General features: G+C 54.9%; 1 protein-coding gene across 1 annotated transcript; it reads right to left on the bottom strand.

The window, feature by feature from the left end:
* Nucleotides 1–2119: 2119 nt before the first annotated feature.
* On the bottom strand, nucleotides 2120–8440 carry pmp22b (peripheral myelin protein 22b). The gene is made up of 5 exons (XM_029844558.1): nucleotides 8211–8440; nucleotides 7715–7805; nucleotides 7513–7606; nucleotides 4749–4889; nucleotides 2120–3984 (listed from the first exon to the last, which is right to left on the bottom strand). Exons 2-5 carry the CDS (start codon nucleotides 7790–7792, stop codon nucleotides 3824–3826), a joined length of 474 nt encoding a protein of 157 aa, XP_029700418.1. The 5' UTR covers nucleotides 7793–7805; nucleotides 8211–8440; the 3' UTR covers nucleotides 2120–3823.
* Between the last annotated feature and the right edge of the window lie 4635 nt (nucleotides 8441–13075).

The following is a 13075-nucleotide window of genomic DNA, read 5'->3' as shown; positions in this document are numbered from 1 at the left end:
ACCCTGGGACTGTTGCTGGAGCGGGTGGGTTGGGGATCAATGCTCTCCTTCTTTGCTACATGACAGATGAGTTGTTGGTTAAAAGACAGGAACGGCGGGCACAGGAGCAGGATCCTGATGGAGCCTGATGATCCTCAGACATTCTATGGATATAAAGGACCAAGTATAGCTTGAATTATGGACCTGGGGGTCGGCCGGGTCCCCACCTGTGATGCACGTGGATGCACGGATACTTGTGTGCTAGCATCCAAATGCGATTAGCTCTTTGCTCAAGGGTTAGAGGTCAGATCTCCATGTGAGCTGACCAGATCATCTAAATCTAATCTCAGCCAGATGCACCAACTTCTCCTTCCTCCGTCCTCCCGCAGCTGATGGAGCGACATTATTAAAGCTACAAATTACCAGGAGCTAGAGGGCGTCCACTGCTCGTGATAGCAAGCAGATGGGGACCCACCCCCCCACCCCAGACCACAGATATAAAGCCCCATTTGCCTTTCATGAGCCTTAATTGCTTCTGTTACGCCCCCCCGCCCCACCGACTCTACGATTTTGTGCCTGTCATCGTGCACGCCCGTACCCTTGAAGGCGCTGTGATAGATTGAGGTGGACCTTCTGTTTGCACCCCCGCTTTGGGCTCCAGAAATGAGGAAATATGATGTCCCGGTAGACCTGAGGAGCAGGGGGGGCGGGAGGTGGGGACACTGGCCGAGGTAGGACAAGACAGTGGGTGTTTTTAGCATCATTTTGGGAGGGTGATTGTTTTAAAAGCTTGTCTTTGACCTCGTGACGGTGACGCAATGACGCGCCGAGTCCCCAGACACCCGCGAGGCCCCCCCGGCCCCAAACCGGGAGACGCGGAGCACTGGTTCCAAAAGTGCAGCTTGAGAATGCCAAAAAGCTTAATACCAACCAGGTGCTGCTTCCATCAAGTAGCTATGAAGGAACAATAGTCTGGTGGGGGGGGGGCATCCTGCCAGAGGACGTGATAAATGCGTCTACTGTCTGTCTGCTCGGTTTGCATATGCCCGAGTTTTCGATTGAACTCTCAACTCCCCCCAGTTTCAACACTCAGAGGAGGCCTGTCAATACTTATGTACCTCTCTTACCAGCAAAAATATGATTGTTTGGGGGTTTTTTGTAATAAAAAGCCTTATTATTCTTGCTGTGAGGGCTGCCCAGCATGCACCAGCTGGTGGAGGTTCTTTATGCTGTTATCCTAAGTTTGGCCTGAAATGATCCGACCATTTATCACAGGAGGAAAAGGTCTTTGTCTTTCATACATCTAATGATGTGTTGTGCCAAGGAAGCCTTGGTAATGGTTCTGGAGGAGGAGGAGCGTCCATTAGACTGATGGACGTGTAATAGAGAGGAGACAGTAAGAGAAATCACCTCTCTGATATCACATTAACGCATGCTAATGCTGGAGAGACACCACCCACACACGCATGCAGATTTATGGACGAGGCCTAATGAGCATGTGTGGGATTAATGGGGTTTAAAACATTTTATTTTTTAAGCAAAAGTGAGTATTTGAAAAATAAGAAATGACCTCCTCCTACCGAGATAATATGTTGATGCAATGATTATTCTGTACCACACGGGGGCAGTGTTGACCACATTATTTTGAAATGTCACTTCCGCTGTTGTGATGATCTAGATCCAGCAGGGGGCGGTATTACACAAGCAATGATGGGCTGGCCGCTTTAACAACTTAGTGCAGCCTTGATTCGGCCCTTAAGTATGAAGCTTAAGGGTGGAATCAGTCGATGGCTGTTGAAATATGACACTTTGCAAAAAAAAATATACACGCAGAAACTCAGATTAATGAGAACGACCGAATGAATGACCGGAGCAGAATGCTGCGTCCCCGGCTGACCCAGCGCTGGAATGCCAGAGTGGGAGAGGGACGACCTCTCAGGCCTGCAACAGGAATCCTCCTCCATAGAGCTCTCTTTCATGGCTGGAGATTTGGATGCGTCTGCTCGTGCACGCTCCTTAAATGCAGATGTTGGATAGAAATTCAACTGCTGCACTCTCTCTCTCTCTCTCTCTCTCTCTCTTTCTGTGTGTGTGTGTGTGTGTGGGACAATTGCTGCTATTGAGACACAGAGACAGGCTGTTTTTTGGTGGTAAGAAACATCCTTTAATGATTAAAGTTCACTTGGCGAGAGCGTTTAGGAGTTCAGGTGTAAACACAGCGTGGACACTTGTCATTTCACACACCGCGGTCGGGCAGTTGTCATTAGAGCGCGTCTCTTCTAACTGGACCCAGCAGCGCAGTAACGAGCATCATGGGTAAAAGCTACTCTAGCCCACCCCGGGAGACGTCAGGTGGGAGATGGAGTCCTCTCATTCCTGCTGCTGGAGACACCGTCGACACTGAAACCGGAGCTGCGTGTTTGGAATAACCGGCTTGGGATGGCATTTGCCTCAATGCTGGTCGCACGCGGGATGGGGGGGGGGGGGCAGACAGACACGTCCCTAGCCCCTCTGGTTGCTTTTCCACATGACGCTCGTAGCACAGAGATGTTCAGAAGCAGCTTTGACAATGACAATTTTCAGCTCCGCATGCACCAAGCGTTAGTCCAGTCCCTTATAACAGCGGAACACCACATTAGCTAACGTCATAGTAGTTTATTAGGTGATTTCTCAGCTAGGTTGCTGTCAGCACGTTACGCACAACATAAAAAACTGTGTTTCCTACAGTGGATACATGGAGATGTCAGTGGGCCGAGACTGCAGCGTGTCAGACTTCAAGTATGTGAAACAGACATTTGCCTTCCTGCCCTCCCCTCCCCTCCCCTCCCGCTCACGGACAGCCAGGGTCCGCCCCACCGTCGGCTACTTCCATATGGCTTCGAGTCTTTCTCCCCTCGTTAAATAGAGATTTGGTTCCTATGCTGCGATGGGTCGCGTCGTTGGGGGCAACTCAAGGCAGTTTGGTTTGCTGAGGCTTCGACAGCTGTACAACACAAACGGTGTGAGCGCACACGAAGGCGGCGAGCGCTGAAATAAAGCAAGATTTCTGTTTGGCCTCTTCACTGATGCTCTGATACTGACGTTCCACCCCAGGCTCCTTTAGCTCTGCAGCCAAAAACAACACCGTGTACCTCAGTTGCTGATTCTTACTGTAATTAATGGCGAAAGCTGATTGACTCGACAAACGTCACTCCGCTGTAAATGATAGTTATCGGTAATAGGAATGATAAATATGTAGCACCATCTTTTGTTGAAAATAAGATAAAAAGGAAACCTGCAAAAACCACGCCTGCAAAAGCTAAAGTCCTAAAGTTCTGGGCTGTTGCCCGTCCTCCGCGAGGAGCGAGCCTACCACACAACAACAACAACTTCCTGATGCTTCCATTCATGCACTGCGGTTAATATACGTCCACAAACACCTTTTGATGAACTTTTACTATTTTAGTGGCAATTACCAAAAGAGGAGATGCAACGAAAACACAACGACATGGCATTATTTCATCATCACAAACAAAAACAAGGCACTTAATCAGCTAACACAAAGCTAACTGGGGTAGCAATCGACAGGGCAACACAAGTTCTATGTACATATATGTAAAAAGTGTTATAAATAGGCTTTAAACCATAGATACTATATACATCTTTGACTGAGACGATATCGGTTGTTTCTGGTTTGCGTGACGATGTTTGCTGAAACCACCCTGGCTGTGGTCTGGCGGCGGCGGCCTGGCGGCGCCGGCGGCCGTAGATGCTGAGGCGTTAGAACTTATATTTCATACAGGGACTGATGACACTTGCAGCTGGTCAGGGGGTTACTGGGAGCACTGGGAGCGCTGGGCCTGGCTCATTCTCGCTTCCTCAAGATGACGTAGATGAGGCCGCTGATCAGCGCCAACGGGAAGGCCACCCACGCCAGGATGTAGGAGTAGCCAAAGGCGTTTATCTGCGGCACCCACTCCGGACTCATCACCGTGTAGATGATGGCGCCGCTCATCACGAACAAACCTGAACGGGAGGGAAAGAGACAGGTCACGTGACGGCTGGTCTAGAGGGGCACGAGCGGTTCCGCCCGCCCGCCGCCCGCCGCCCGCCGCCCGCCGCCCGCCGTGACATTTCAGGCCGCTGGCGTGGCGCCGGGCGCCGTTGCTGTTTGGCTGAGTGGGCACCCGCGGGTCCGGAGCAATGCTCTGGCACGGCGCAGCGAGCAGACCTGGGGTGTTGGAAAGGGCTGCCAAGAGAGCACACAAAGGACTGGCAGCAGAGGCGCCGCCCGGCTGAAAGGCCGCCAAGGACAATGGACAAGAGGAGAATGAGCCCGTTAGCTCGTCGTTTCATCCTCGTTTGGCAGGACGACCCCAGATTAGCTTTAGCAATTCTGCAAATTTGAGTGTTTTATTCGTGACGTCCAACGCAGCAAACGCGCTAACGTCGACCCCGGTTGTCTTCTCCCTCTTTTGGGGGCTACGGTTGGTTTCCGTCCCTCCTCTCTGGAGCGCCAAAGCCGACTGGGATCTGGGGAATTCGGAGGGCTCGGGCTGAATTCCTGAATGCTATTTCTAGTCTGGAATGAGTTTGGGGGTCACTGTTGGGACGGTGGGCCTGGGATAATGTTTCTGGCGTGTGCACGGACCCCAGAGCTGTCACACTGTTACTCCTGGACCTCCTCAGTGCTGTTAATGTTGCCACTGACGGGTGCATACAGCTGGACATGTGATCTGTTCTGTATTTGTGTGTGTGTGTGTGTGGGGGGGGGGGGGGGTTGAACTCACTGGCAAGAATCTGGAAGGTTCCGGTGAGGAAGAAGCGTCCGCCTTTCTGCAGAGTGAAGAGCTGGCAGAAGAACAGGAAGAGAGACAGGCAGCTGAAGATGATGGAGAGGATCATGAGAGCCTGGACCGCCTGAATCCACTCTGTGTGTGGGGGGGGGGGGGGGGGGGGGGGGGGGAGAAGGGGGGGGGAGAAGGGGGGGGGAGAGGAGAGTGCCGTCAATACCTGACATGTCATCATTAGACCATAGAACCATGTGAGATGAGAGGAGCAGCAGAGTGGGCTTCAACGTTCCTCCCCAGCCTGTGTTTTCTGGGAATGTGTAATGGAGCCATAACAATGAAAGCTAGGTATCTGGTTCCTAAAAGCTGGCTGTGTAACCCCCCCCCCCCCCCCCCTCCCCCCCTCCCACCCCCAGCTGTACCTATGAGTAAATGCACCACATCGATCATTGCAGCTCGTCGGGCTGCTGGAAGCCATTAACCCATTAGACACCTGACCAGGAGGTCTCCTGATTGTGTTTGGGCTCAATGCCACCATGATGGGAATCCCATAATGTCCAGGCAGGCTCTATTTCTTGTCTAAGAGGAACCCGTGCCGCCTCGCGCCCCTCTCAGGTTTCCTGAGGAGACGCTGTGTCCTGGCTTAATCTGTCCGATTGATCTGAGGCCCGCTGATGCTTCTGCCCCACGAAGACCTCGTTGCCCCGTTTCCTGTGTGCGTCGTTCCTGTTTGCGTTCCTCATCCTCCCTTCAACATTTCCATCGATGCTTCCGCCGTCAACTCCCTCCTGAAGCGGTTTAACGGAGTTTAACAGAATCCATTAGGCCTGACAACACGCGCAACAAAAAGAGGAAGTGATGTCACGGCTAAACGTGTTTCCCCCTAAATCTCCCCTCATTTAGTCCCTCCCAGCGTCCTGATTTATGGCCCCGCGGCGGCGGGGGCCTGCGCTCGGGTCGCTTACGATAAGCGTGTCCTGGCGACCGCTCGCTCGACGGATGAGATATGGGAGGAAACGTGACACTCGGCCGATCCCCGTCCGCTAACGTCGGCCAGGAGAGCAACAATCAGATTCCCTGCTTTGGTTATATAACCGGGCGATGACGCCCTGAGGAACGGCTCCAACGTTCCGTGGCCTCTCTGCGACTGCCGCTCACGCCAACAATACATCACCGCCGTCTGGTAAACACACATCTTGTCCTCCTTCCTTCCCCCCGCTGGCCGCTCGTAGGAAAGGGGGGCCACACGGGGGGGGGGCACACGGGGGCCATTTCCTAGCATGAGACCAGGCTCAGAATATAACACCGATAAGCAGGAATTAGTCATGTTCAGGGACGCTTTTTCCACTGGAAGTCCAAACAGGACTGTGCTCTGACACTGTCCCCCCCCACCTCCACACACACACACACACACACACCCCCCCACAGCAGACGGCCCACGACAAAAATAAAAGAGTGGTAATATTTACTTTTGCGTGTTTATGTATTGCGGCTCTGTGTTGGGGATGAGGACATTCTTTTCCCAAAGCTAATTTTAGAGGGAGTAAATTCCACGGGGTGGAACGCGATGTTTGACGGGGGCTCGCCCCTCCACCCCCCCACCCCCGCCCCAGGGTGGCCAAAATTAATATTGTGCCCCTAAGGCAATGACAAAGGCCCTGAAATAACAGCGAGCCGCCACCATCACGGCTCCCTCTAAAGGAACTCGGCCGCTCAGCAGAACTTTCAGAAAACAGCCCCCACCCCCCCCCCCCCCCCCCCCCCCCGCTCCCCCGCTCACCCATGCCATAACAGCAGAGCGCTATCTTCCATCTCTTGAACCCGCCCCTCCACCCCGCCAACACGGGCCCTTCTTAAATAAACATCACACGTCAGTGCACTGGTGATGGAGGCTCAAACAAACCGGCTGCCATCAAACTACCTGGCAGAGCCTGGCAGGGGCAGGGGCAGGGGCAGGGGCAGGGGCAGGGGCAGGGGCAGGGGCAGGGGCAGCAGCGCGGCTCATTCTGGAGCGCTGACATCACCCTGCTGCAGCCGGCAGCTCCTGCACCACTCTGACGGCACATTTACGTGCACACAGGGGCCAGTGAATCTCCCTGAACTCCTTACTGAGCATAAATGGAATGAAAATGGGGGAGGGGGGGTCTTTGAATCCGCCCCTCTGAGGGGGGGTCTACGCAAGTCCCTGCTGCTGCCTTGTACTGGCCCAGTGGTCACACCGGACTCTCTCTGATACTGGGCGTGTCCCCCGACAGTGTGCTGTGGTCCAAGGTCTCCCGGCTTCGGGACACACACACACACACACCCACACACACACCCACACACACACAGACGTAAAACTTTAAATACTCCGCAGCCCCGCCCACGTTGCCCGCAGCTCCCAGACTGCTGCCACCTCCAGCTTCCAGCGCCACACCTGAATATGGACATCACACCACGACTATTTATACGACGGCAGCCTATCAGCTAGCACGCCACTACGGCACCGGCGCATTCTCTTCCCTAGATGGCGCCAGATCCCCCGGGTTGGGGGGGGGGGGGGGGGGGGGGGGGCCTGACACACCCACAGCATCCACTCATAGAAATGACTGTTTGATTTCAGCAGAAAGCTCCAGGCTGCATCGGTCTGATGAGGGTGAAACGTGGGACATTTCCTGCAACTTTTGACCGCAGCAACGATAAAAAGGCCCAGCAGGAGCCCCCCCACCACCCCCAACCCCCCCCCAACATGTTTATCACAGCAGCACAACAAGTGATGTCTGACCTCCAGTTGATGCCGGGTCACAGCGCTGCCCCAAACTGGTGGTGGTGCAATTGATCCAGAGGTCTGAGGTGCTGGTTTCACTCGATGTCCACACCTGTCAGAAACACACACACGCACACGCGCACACACCCATCAGCACCTGGCAGAACGCCTCGCGTCCTCACGAGACGGGGAGGTTTGGATGAACACATGTTGCACTCACGCTGACTATCGTCGCCACAAAGAGGAGGACCAGAGCCGCGATGTGCAGCAGGACGATCCCCAGGAGCAGCAGCAGCATCTTTGCGGAGGATCTGATCGGGACGAGAAGAGGCGCGTGCGTGAGCGTGTGGAAGTGAGTCGATGTCAGATAGGTGGGACATGGGTGTGTCTCTGCAGCGCGTCCGAACTGCGACAGCTCGAAAACTCAGATGAGCATTTAAGAGCAGCGGGAATCTAAAATCCCGGTTTGTCAAACGCGACGATTCAGCTGATTTCATAAGCGAAACCTTGACGTCATCGCGGTTTCAGGTGAAAATCCCTGCTAAGCTGTGCTATAAAGATGCGGAGGAAAGCTGCGCGTGTGCGTGTGTACCGCAGATAAACTGTGTTTTGTGCGCGCACAGCCGAGGATCGCGCCTGAAAAGCGCGTTTCCTCCGCAGGGACGCACTCGCTTCTGGCGACACGGAACTTTAAAAGACAACCAAAGTCCACTTACGTAGAGAGGCGAGCTTGTATTCCCACAAAAAAAAAAGCGCCAAAAAGTGGCTGGAAGCAAAAGCAAGTCGGGTTTCCTCCCTGAAAAGCGTCCAGCAGCGGTAGTCCGTCAGTCCTCGAGGTCGCTCTCAGACACGATTGATGCCAGAGGGCTGAGTTCTGTTATAAAGTGTCTCATTATGGAAGAACAACGCCCTGCGTGCGTCGCTGCGTCACAGAGTGACCCTCTGGCCCGCGGCCAGGCGGCCCAATATAGACGCGTCGTGCGTAATAACGCACCGGTTGCCTTAGTAACCCCGTGTATGTCCTCCCTCTCCCCCCTCTGTCTCCCTCTCTGTGAGCGAGCGAGCGAGCGCGTGTGTGTGTGTGTGTGTGTGTGTGTGTGTGTGTGTAGTGAGGTGATCACGGTTTTGGCGCCTGTCACTAAAAAGAGCCACGTGTTTTACAGGATTTCCTTGTTTTGGTTGCTCAGTGGATTTTAAGCCAAAAGGAAGCGTCGTTAGAAGCTGACTTGTCCTTTTTCAGGACTTTATCCCTCGCGTTTCTGAATTCATACGAGTTATTGAGTTATGACGCAGTGAGCAGCAGGTTGGGACGATCACGCCTTTGTGGAGTAACAGGTCACCCAAATGGAACCTTTTCTGGATATTTGCTCGTGCGTTTTGGTGGACGATGTGTAGTTTTGTTGGATTCCAAACACACTTTAGTGTCACCACTGTGGATCACCAGCGTGGGTCACCAGCGTGGGTCACCACCGTGGGTCACCACCATGGGCCACCAGCGTGGGTCACCAGCGTGGGTCACCACCGTGGGTCACCAGCGTGGGTCACCAGCGTGGCTCCCCAGCGTGGCTCCCCACCGTGGGTCACCACCATGGGTCACCACCGTGGGTCACCAGCGTGGGTCACCAGTGTGGGTCACCACCATGGGTCACCAGCGTGGGTCACCAGCGTGGGTCACCACCGTGGGTCACCACCGTGGGTCACCACCGTGGGTCACCAGTGTGGGTCACCACCATGGGCCACCAGCGTGGGTCACCAGCGTGGGTCACCACCGTGGGTCACCACCGTGGGTCACCACCGTGGGTCACCAGTGTGGGTCACCACTGTGGATCACCAGCGTGGCTCCCCAGCGTGGGTCACCAGCGTGGGTCACCGGCGTGGGCCACCGGCGTGGGTCCCCACCGTGGGTCACCGGCGTGGGCCACCGGCGTGGGTCCCCGGCGTGGGCCACCGGCGTGGGTCACCGGCGTGGGTCCCCACCGTGGGTCACCGGCGTGGGTCCCCACCGTGGGTCACCGGCGTGGGTCCCCAGCGTGGGTCACCGGCGTGGGTCCCCAGTGTGGGCCACCGGCGTGGGCCACCGGCGTGGGTCACCGGCGTGGGTCCCCACCGTGGGTCACCGGCGTGGGTCACCGGCGTGGGTCACCACCGTGGGCCACCGGCGTGGGTCCCCACCGTGGGTCCCCACCGTGGGTCCCCACCGTGGGTCACCGGCGTGGGTCACCGGCGTGGGTCCCCAGCGTGGGTCACCGGCGTGGGTCCCCACCGTGGGTCACCGGCGTGGGTCACCGGCGTGGGTCCCCAGCGTGGGTCACCGGCGTGGGTCACCACCGTGGGTCACCACCGTGGGTCACCAGCGTGGGTCCCCAGCGTGGGTGAGAGTGCAGATGGGCGGCTGCTCGGCACACCGGTGGTGTGAGGCAGCATCTGGCCTTCTTCTGTGTTTGACATGACTCATTTCCAGCGGGGGCGTGGCACACACACACACACACACACACACACACACACACACGGTCCACCCCCGCCAGCCCCTGCTGTTAATGTGTACACACAAGCACACACTTATAACTGGGTGTGAATGGAATTCTATGGGGAGTGGGGAAAGTGTAAACACAGTGAAATATGGAATCAGGGAGAATATAGCTGACAGGCATCTCTGGACATTCTTTCCAAATATAGGATCATCCTTGCGGGATCCTCTGGTACAAGTCGGACTCCTTTTTTCCCAGATTTTTCCCAGTCAGATTTGGGTTGTGCATCCCTCAGCGTTGACTCACAGGCAACTCACACGCTCACCTCCGGGCCGAGGAGCTGCCTGACCTCAGATAACCCCTGTCAACATCCTCTCGCTGCTCCTTCGCCACTTAGCTCACACTTCCTGGATGACCCTCTGTGTGTTTCTCACTCACACGGCAAAGTGGGGGCCCTTCTGTGTGGCACACGCCACCCGGGGGGGGGGGGGGCACAGACGGGACCAGAACGTTGTGACGGTCGGGGCCTGCTGGGATGCAGCTCTGTATTGATGACTGATTGGTTTCCATGGTGAACTGGGTCCACCTTCATCACATGTGACCATGTGACCAGGTTTTCTGGTTGGGGAGTAGCTGTGCCGGCGCTCCCCCTTCCCATCCCCTTATATGTCAATGTTTGTAAGACACTGACAATCAGCGTGGTGGACACGGGAGTGTTAACTTTACAGTGTTTGTGAAGCCGGGGGCTGAGGCCAAACTCCCCGGGGATGAGGAATGTGGCGTCTACCCTTTCACGTCGGCCACAAAAACTGGCACGGCTCGTTTCAGGTTAGGGCGGCGCGCGGCCAGGGTGGTAGAAGTGAACCTGGGCCAAAGACGCGCTGGCGTTACAGTAATTCCATCCCCGTGCCAACACAGGCGAGCGCGGGAACAGATGCGGCGCCGCCAGCCAAGAGGCGCTGAGGCGAGCCGTTAGCATGCATGCTAACTGCACCCAGCATGGGTGACTGTTGGACATGAGCCATTTGATCTTTGCGTGGCACTGAGTCACAGAAGTTCCCCCTTTCATTTGTTTGTTTCCATGGTTCCACATCAAGATGTTAAAAATATCTCCCAAAAGCGGCGTGAAGTCACGCCGCCGCGTCAGCCCCACTTTACTGTGATTCAACAGGAAAGAGCGCGACGCCCTGCCGTAACCGTACCACCCGCCTCCTCTCACCCCGCTCCAGGGTTGCGGGTCAGTGCTGTGGAATTCTCCGGAATTCCACCCGTTCGTGTAAACAGGACCTCCGTTTATATACATTGAGCTGCGCGTACCAGTGGTGGCGGCTGCCCTCTGGACTCAGGTTATCTGCTAGCTAATCAGCCGTAACGCACATGCAGTTATGTGCAGAATGTTTGCGGAGTATCGACTCCAGGTTTAACACTTCTCCTGTGGGGGGACGCACGGACACGTGACCGCGGGCGCCGTGGCGCTGCGCCTGGCCGTTGGTACGAGAAACCATAAAGAAAAGTTGTGGATCTTATCAGAGTCTCCAGCTTCCTGTGGCCGCTTCCCGGCGGTTAGCGTATCGTCGCAGCAGCCCTGTTTCTTTTCCTCGTTGGTCCCCGGCCTGCAGCAACGGACAAACCCCGAAGCTTAATCCTGATGAGCCACCAAGCAGCCTCTCGAGGAAACTCCAGGCGGGAAAACCAAGCGGGAAGAGCAGCTTCCTGTGAATGCTCAGAGCCCGGCTGACCTGGGCCGCTACGGTGGGCGGACGCACAGAAACCTGCTGTAACCTGTATTTCAAGATTAAAAAAGAAGATCTGCGCTCGGGTCTTTAGCGCGCCGCGACGGCGCGTGAAAAACGCCAAATAACGCGGGGGCGCAGGTCGTCTATAACGAGAAGCAGGGGGCTAAAAATAAACCGCCAATATGTTGGGACCGCTGGGAGAATTCCAGAGTACATTCCCCATACGCCGGGGTGAGAGGGGGTCAAATAGGAAGGCCTATTTGTGTCGCGTCCATAAACAGCACCTCAGAATGAGCCTGAGAGGAACAGAACCGGGCCTCAGCTGAACCGGCTCATCGTGGCTCTTTATGTCCATCCGGGCCGTAAAAGCAGAACCTGGACAGAAAAGCCGCTCGGCTCTTTGCTAGCTGTCACTGTGTTTCATTACAAGGCGATGAGAACCTGGGGGGGGGGGCGCTTTTGATTCCAGCTAGACAACAGGGGGGTTCTTTCTTTGCGGTGCTCGGGCTCAGGAATGCAGGTTCCGAGGTCGTGCAGGCCCACACACACACACACACACACATACACACCACACAGGGCAGCAGGGACCTCCTGCCACAGAGGGACGAGGGCTGAGTTCTGTTATAAAGTTCTGAGTTCTGTTATAAAGTTCTGAGTTCTGTTATAAAGTTCTGAGTTCTGTTATACTCCTGTGTTGGGAGTGTTTGCTCTTCAGCTGGGACTGTGACCTACAGGACGGCTGTAAAACATCACACCTAAATCAAAGTGCAAGTCAAACACAGGCGCAAACGCCTTATTGCCATGGTCACTCCCTCCCCCCGGCCAGGAATCAGTCTAGTAAAACTGTTCTCTTCCACGCTTTTGTTTAACTCTGGAGCTGCTGGAGGGATCAGGTGTGATGGTGGAAGGGTGGGAGGCCATTAAATTAAATATTCCCAAGTCCTAGAAAGCAGATCCAGGGCTGGAATGTGGACCGAAGTCATCAATCTCATTAAATATCTGTTGAGCCACGCCTCCCCCAAGTCTGAGACCGTACTGTGGTTCTGGAAGCACCTCCAGATGTATTCTGGATCCAGACCTTCCTGTTCTTGCCCTTGATTGGAATGTCATGATTGGAATGTAGCACAACAAGCTAATGCTAACCACACATTAGCAGGATTTAGCACTTCAAACTGGTTTTAAGTCTTTGTTTAGATGCTGGTTGAGGCCTCCGGTCCTCTCTGGACCAGAACACCAAGGAAATGAGATAATGGAGTATCTGTTCTATAAAATGATGGATTGGGCTTTTATATATATATATATATATATATACTGTATATATATATACAGTATATAACTTATCAGTTATTGGTCAAGGACATCCAGAAAGGGACGTCA

This window comes from Takifugu rubripes, chromosome 1 (genome assembly GCF_901000725.2).
Source record: "Takifugu rubripes chromosome 1, fTakRub1.2, whole genome shotgun sequence".
In the NCBI taxonomy this organism is placed as follows: domain Eukaryota; kingdom Metazoa; phylum Chordata; class Actinopteri; order Tetraodontiformes; family Tetraodontidae; genus Takifugu; species Takifugu rubripes.
This window is presented reverse-complemented; position numbering and strand designations above follow the sequence as displayed.

Excerpts from the sequence above, each read along its gene's own strand:
- pmp22b (XM_029844558.1), bottom strand. The coding sequence starts at position 7,792 with ATGCTGCTGCTGCTCCTGGGGATCGTCCTGCTGCACATCGCGGCTCTG. Across the intron at positions 7,607-7,714 it reads TTGTGGCGACGATAGTCAGC|GTGTGGACATCGAGTGAAAC; the intron begins GTGAGTGCAACA and ends TGTTTCTGACAG. Across the intron at positions 4,890-7,512 it reads TGACCCGGCATCAACTGGAG|AGTGGATTCAGGCGGTCCAG; the intron begins GTCAGACATCAC and ends CCCCACACACAG.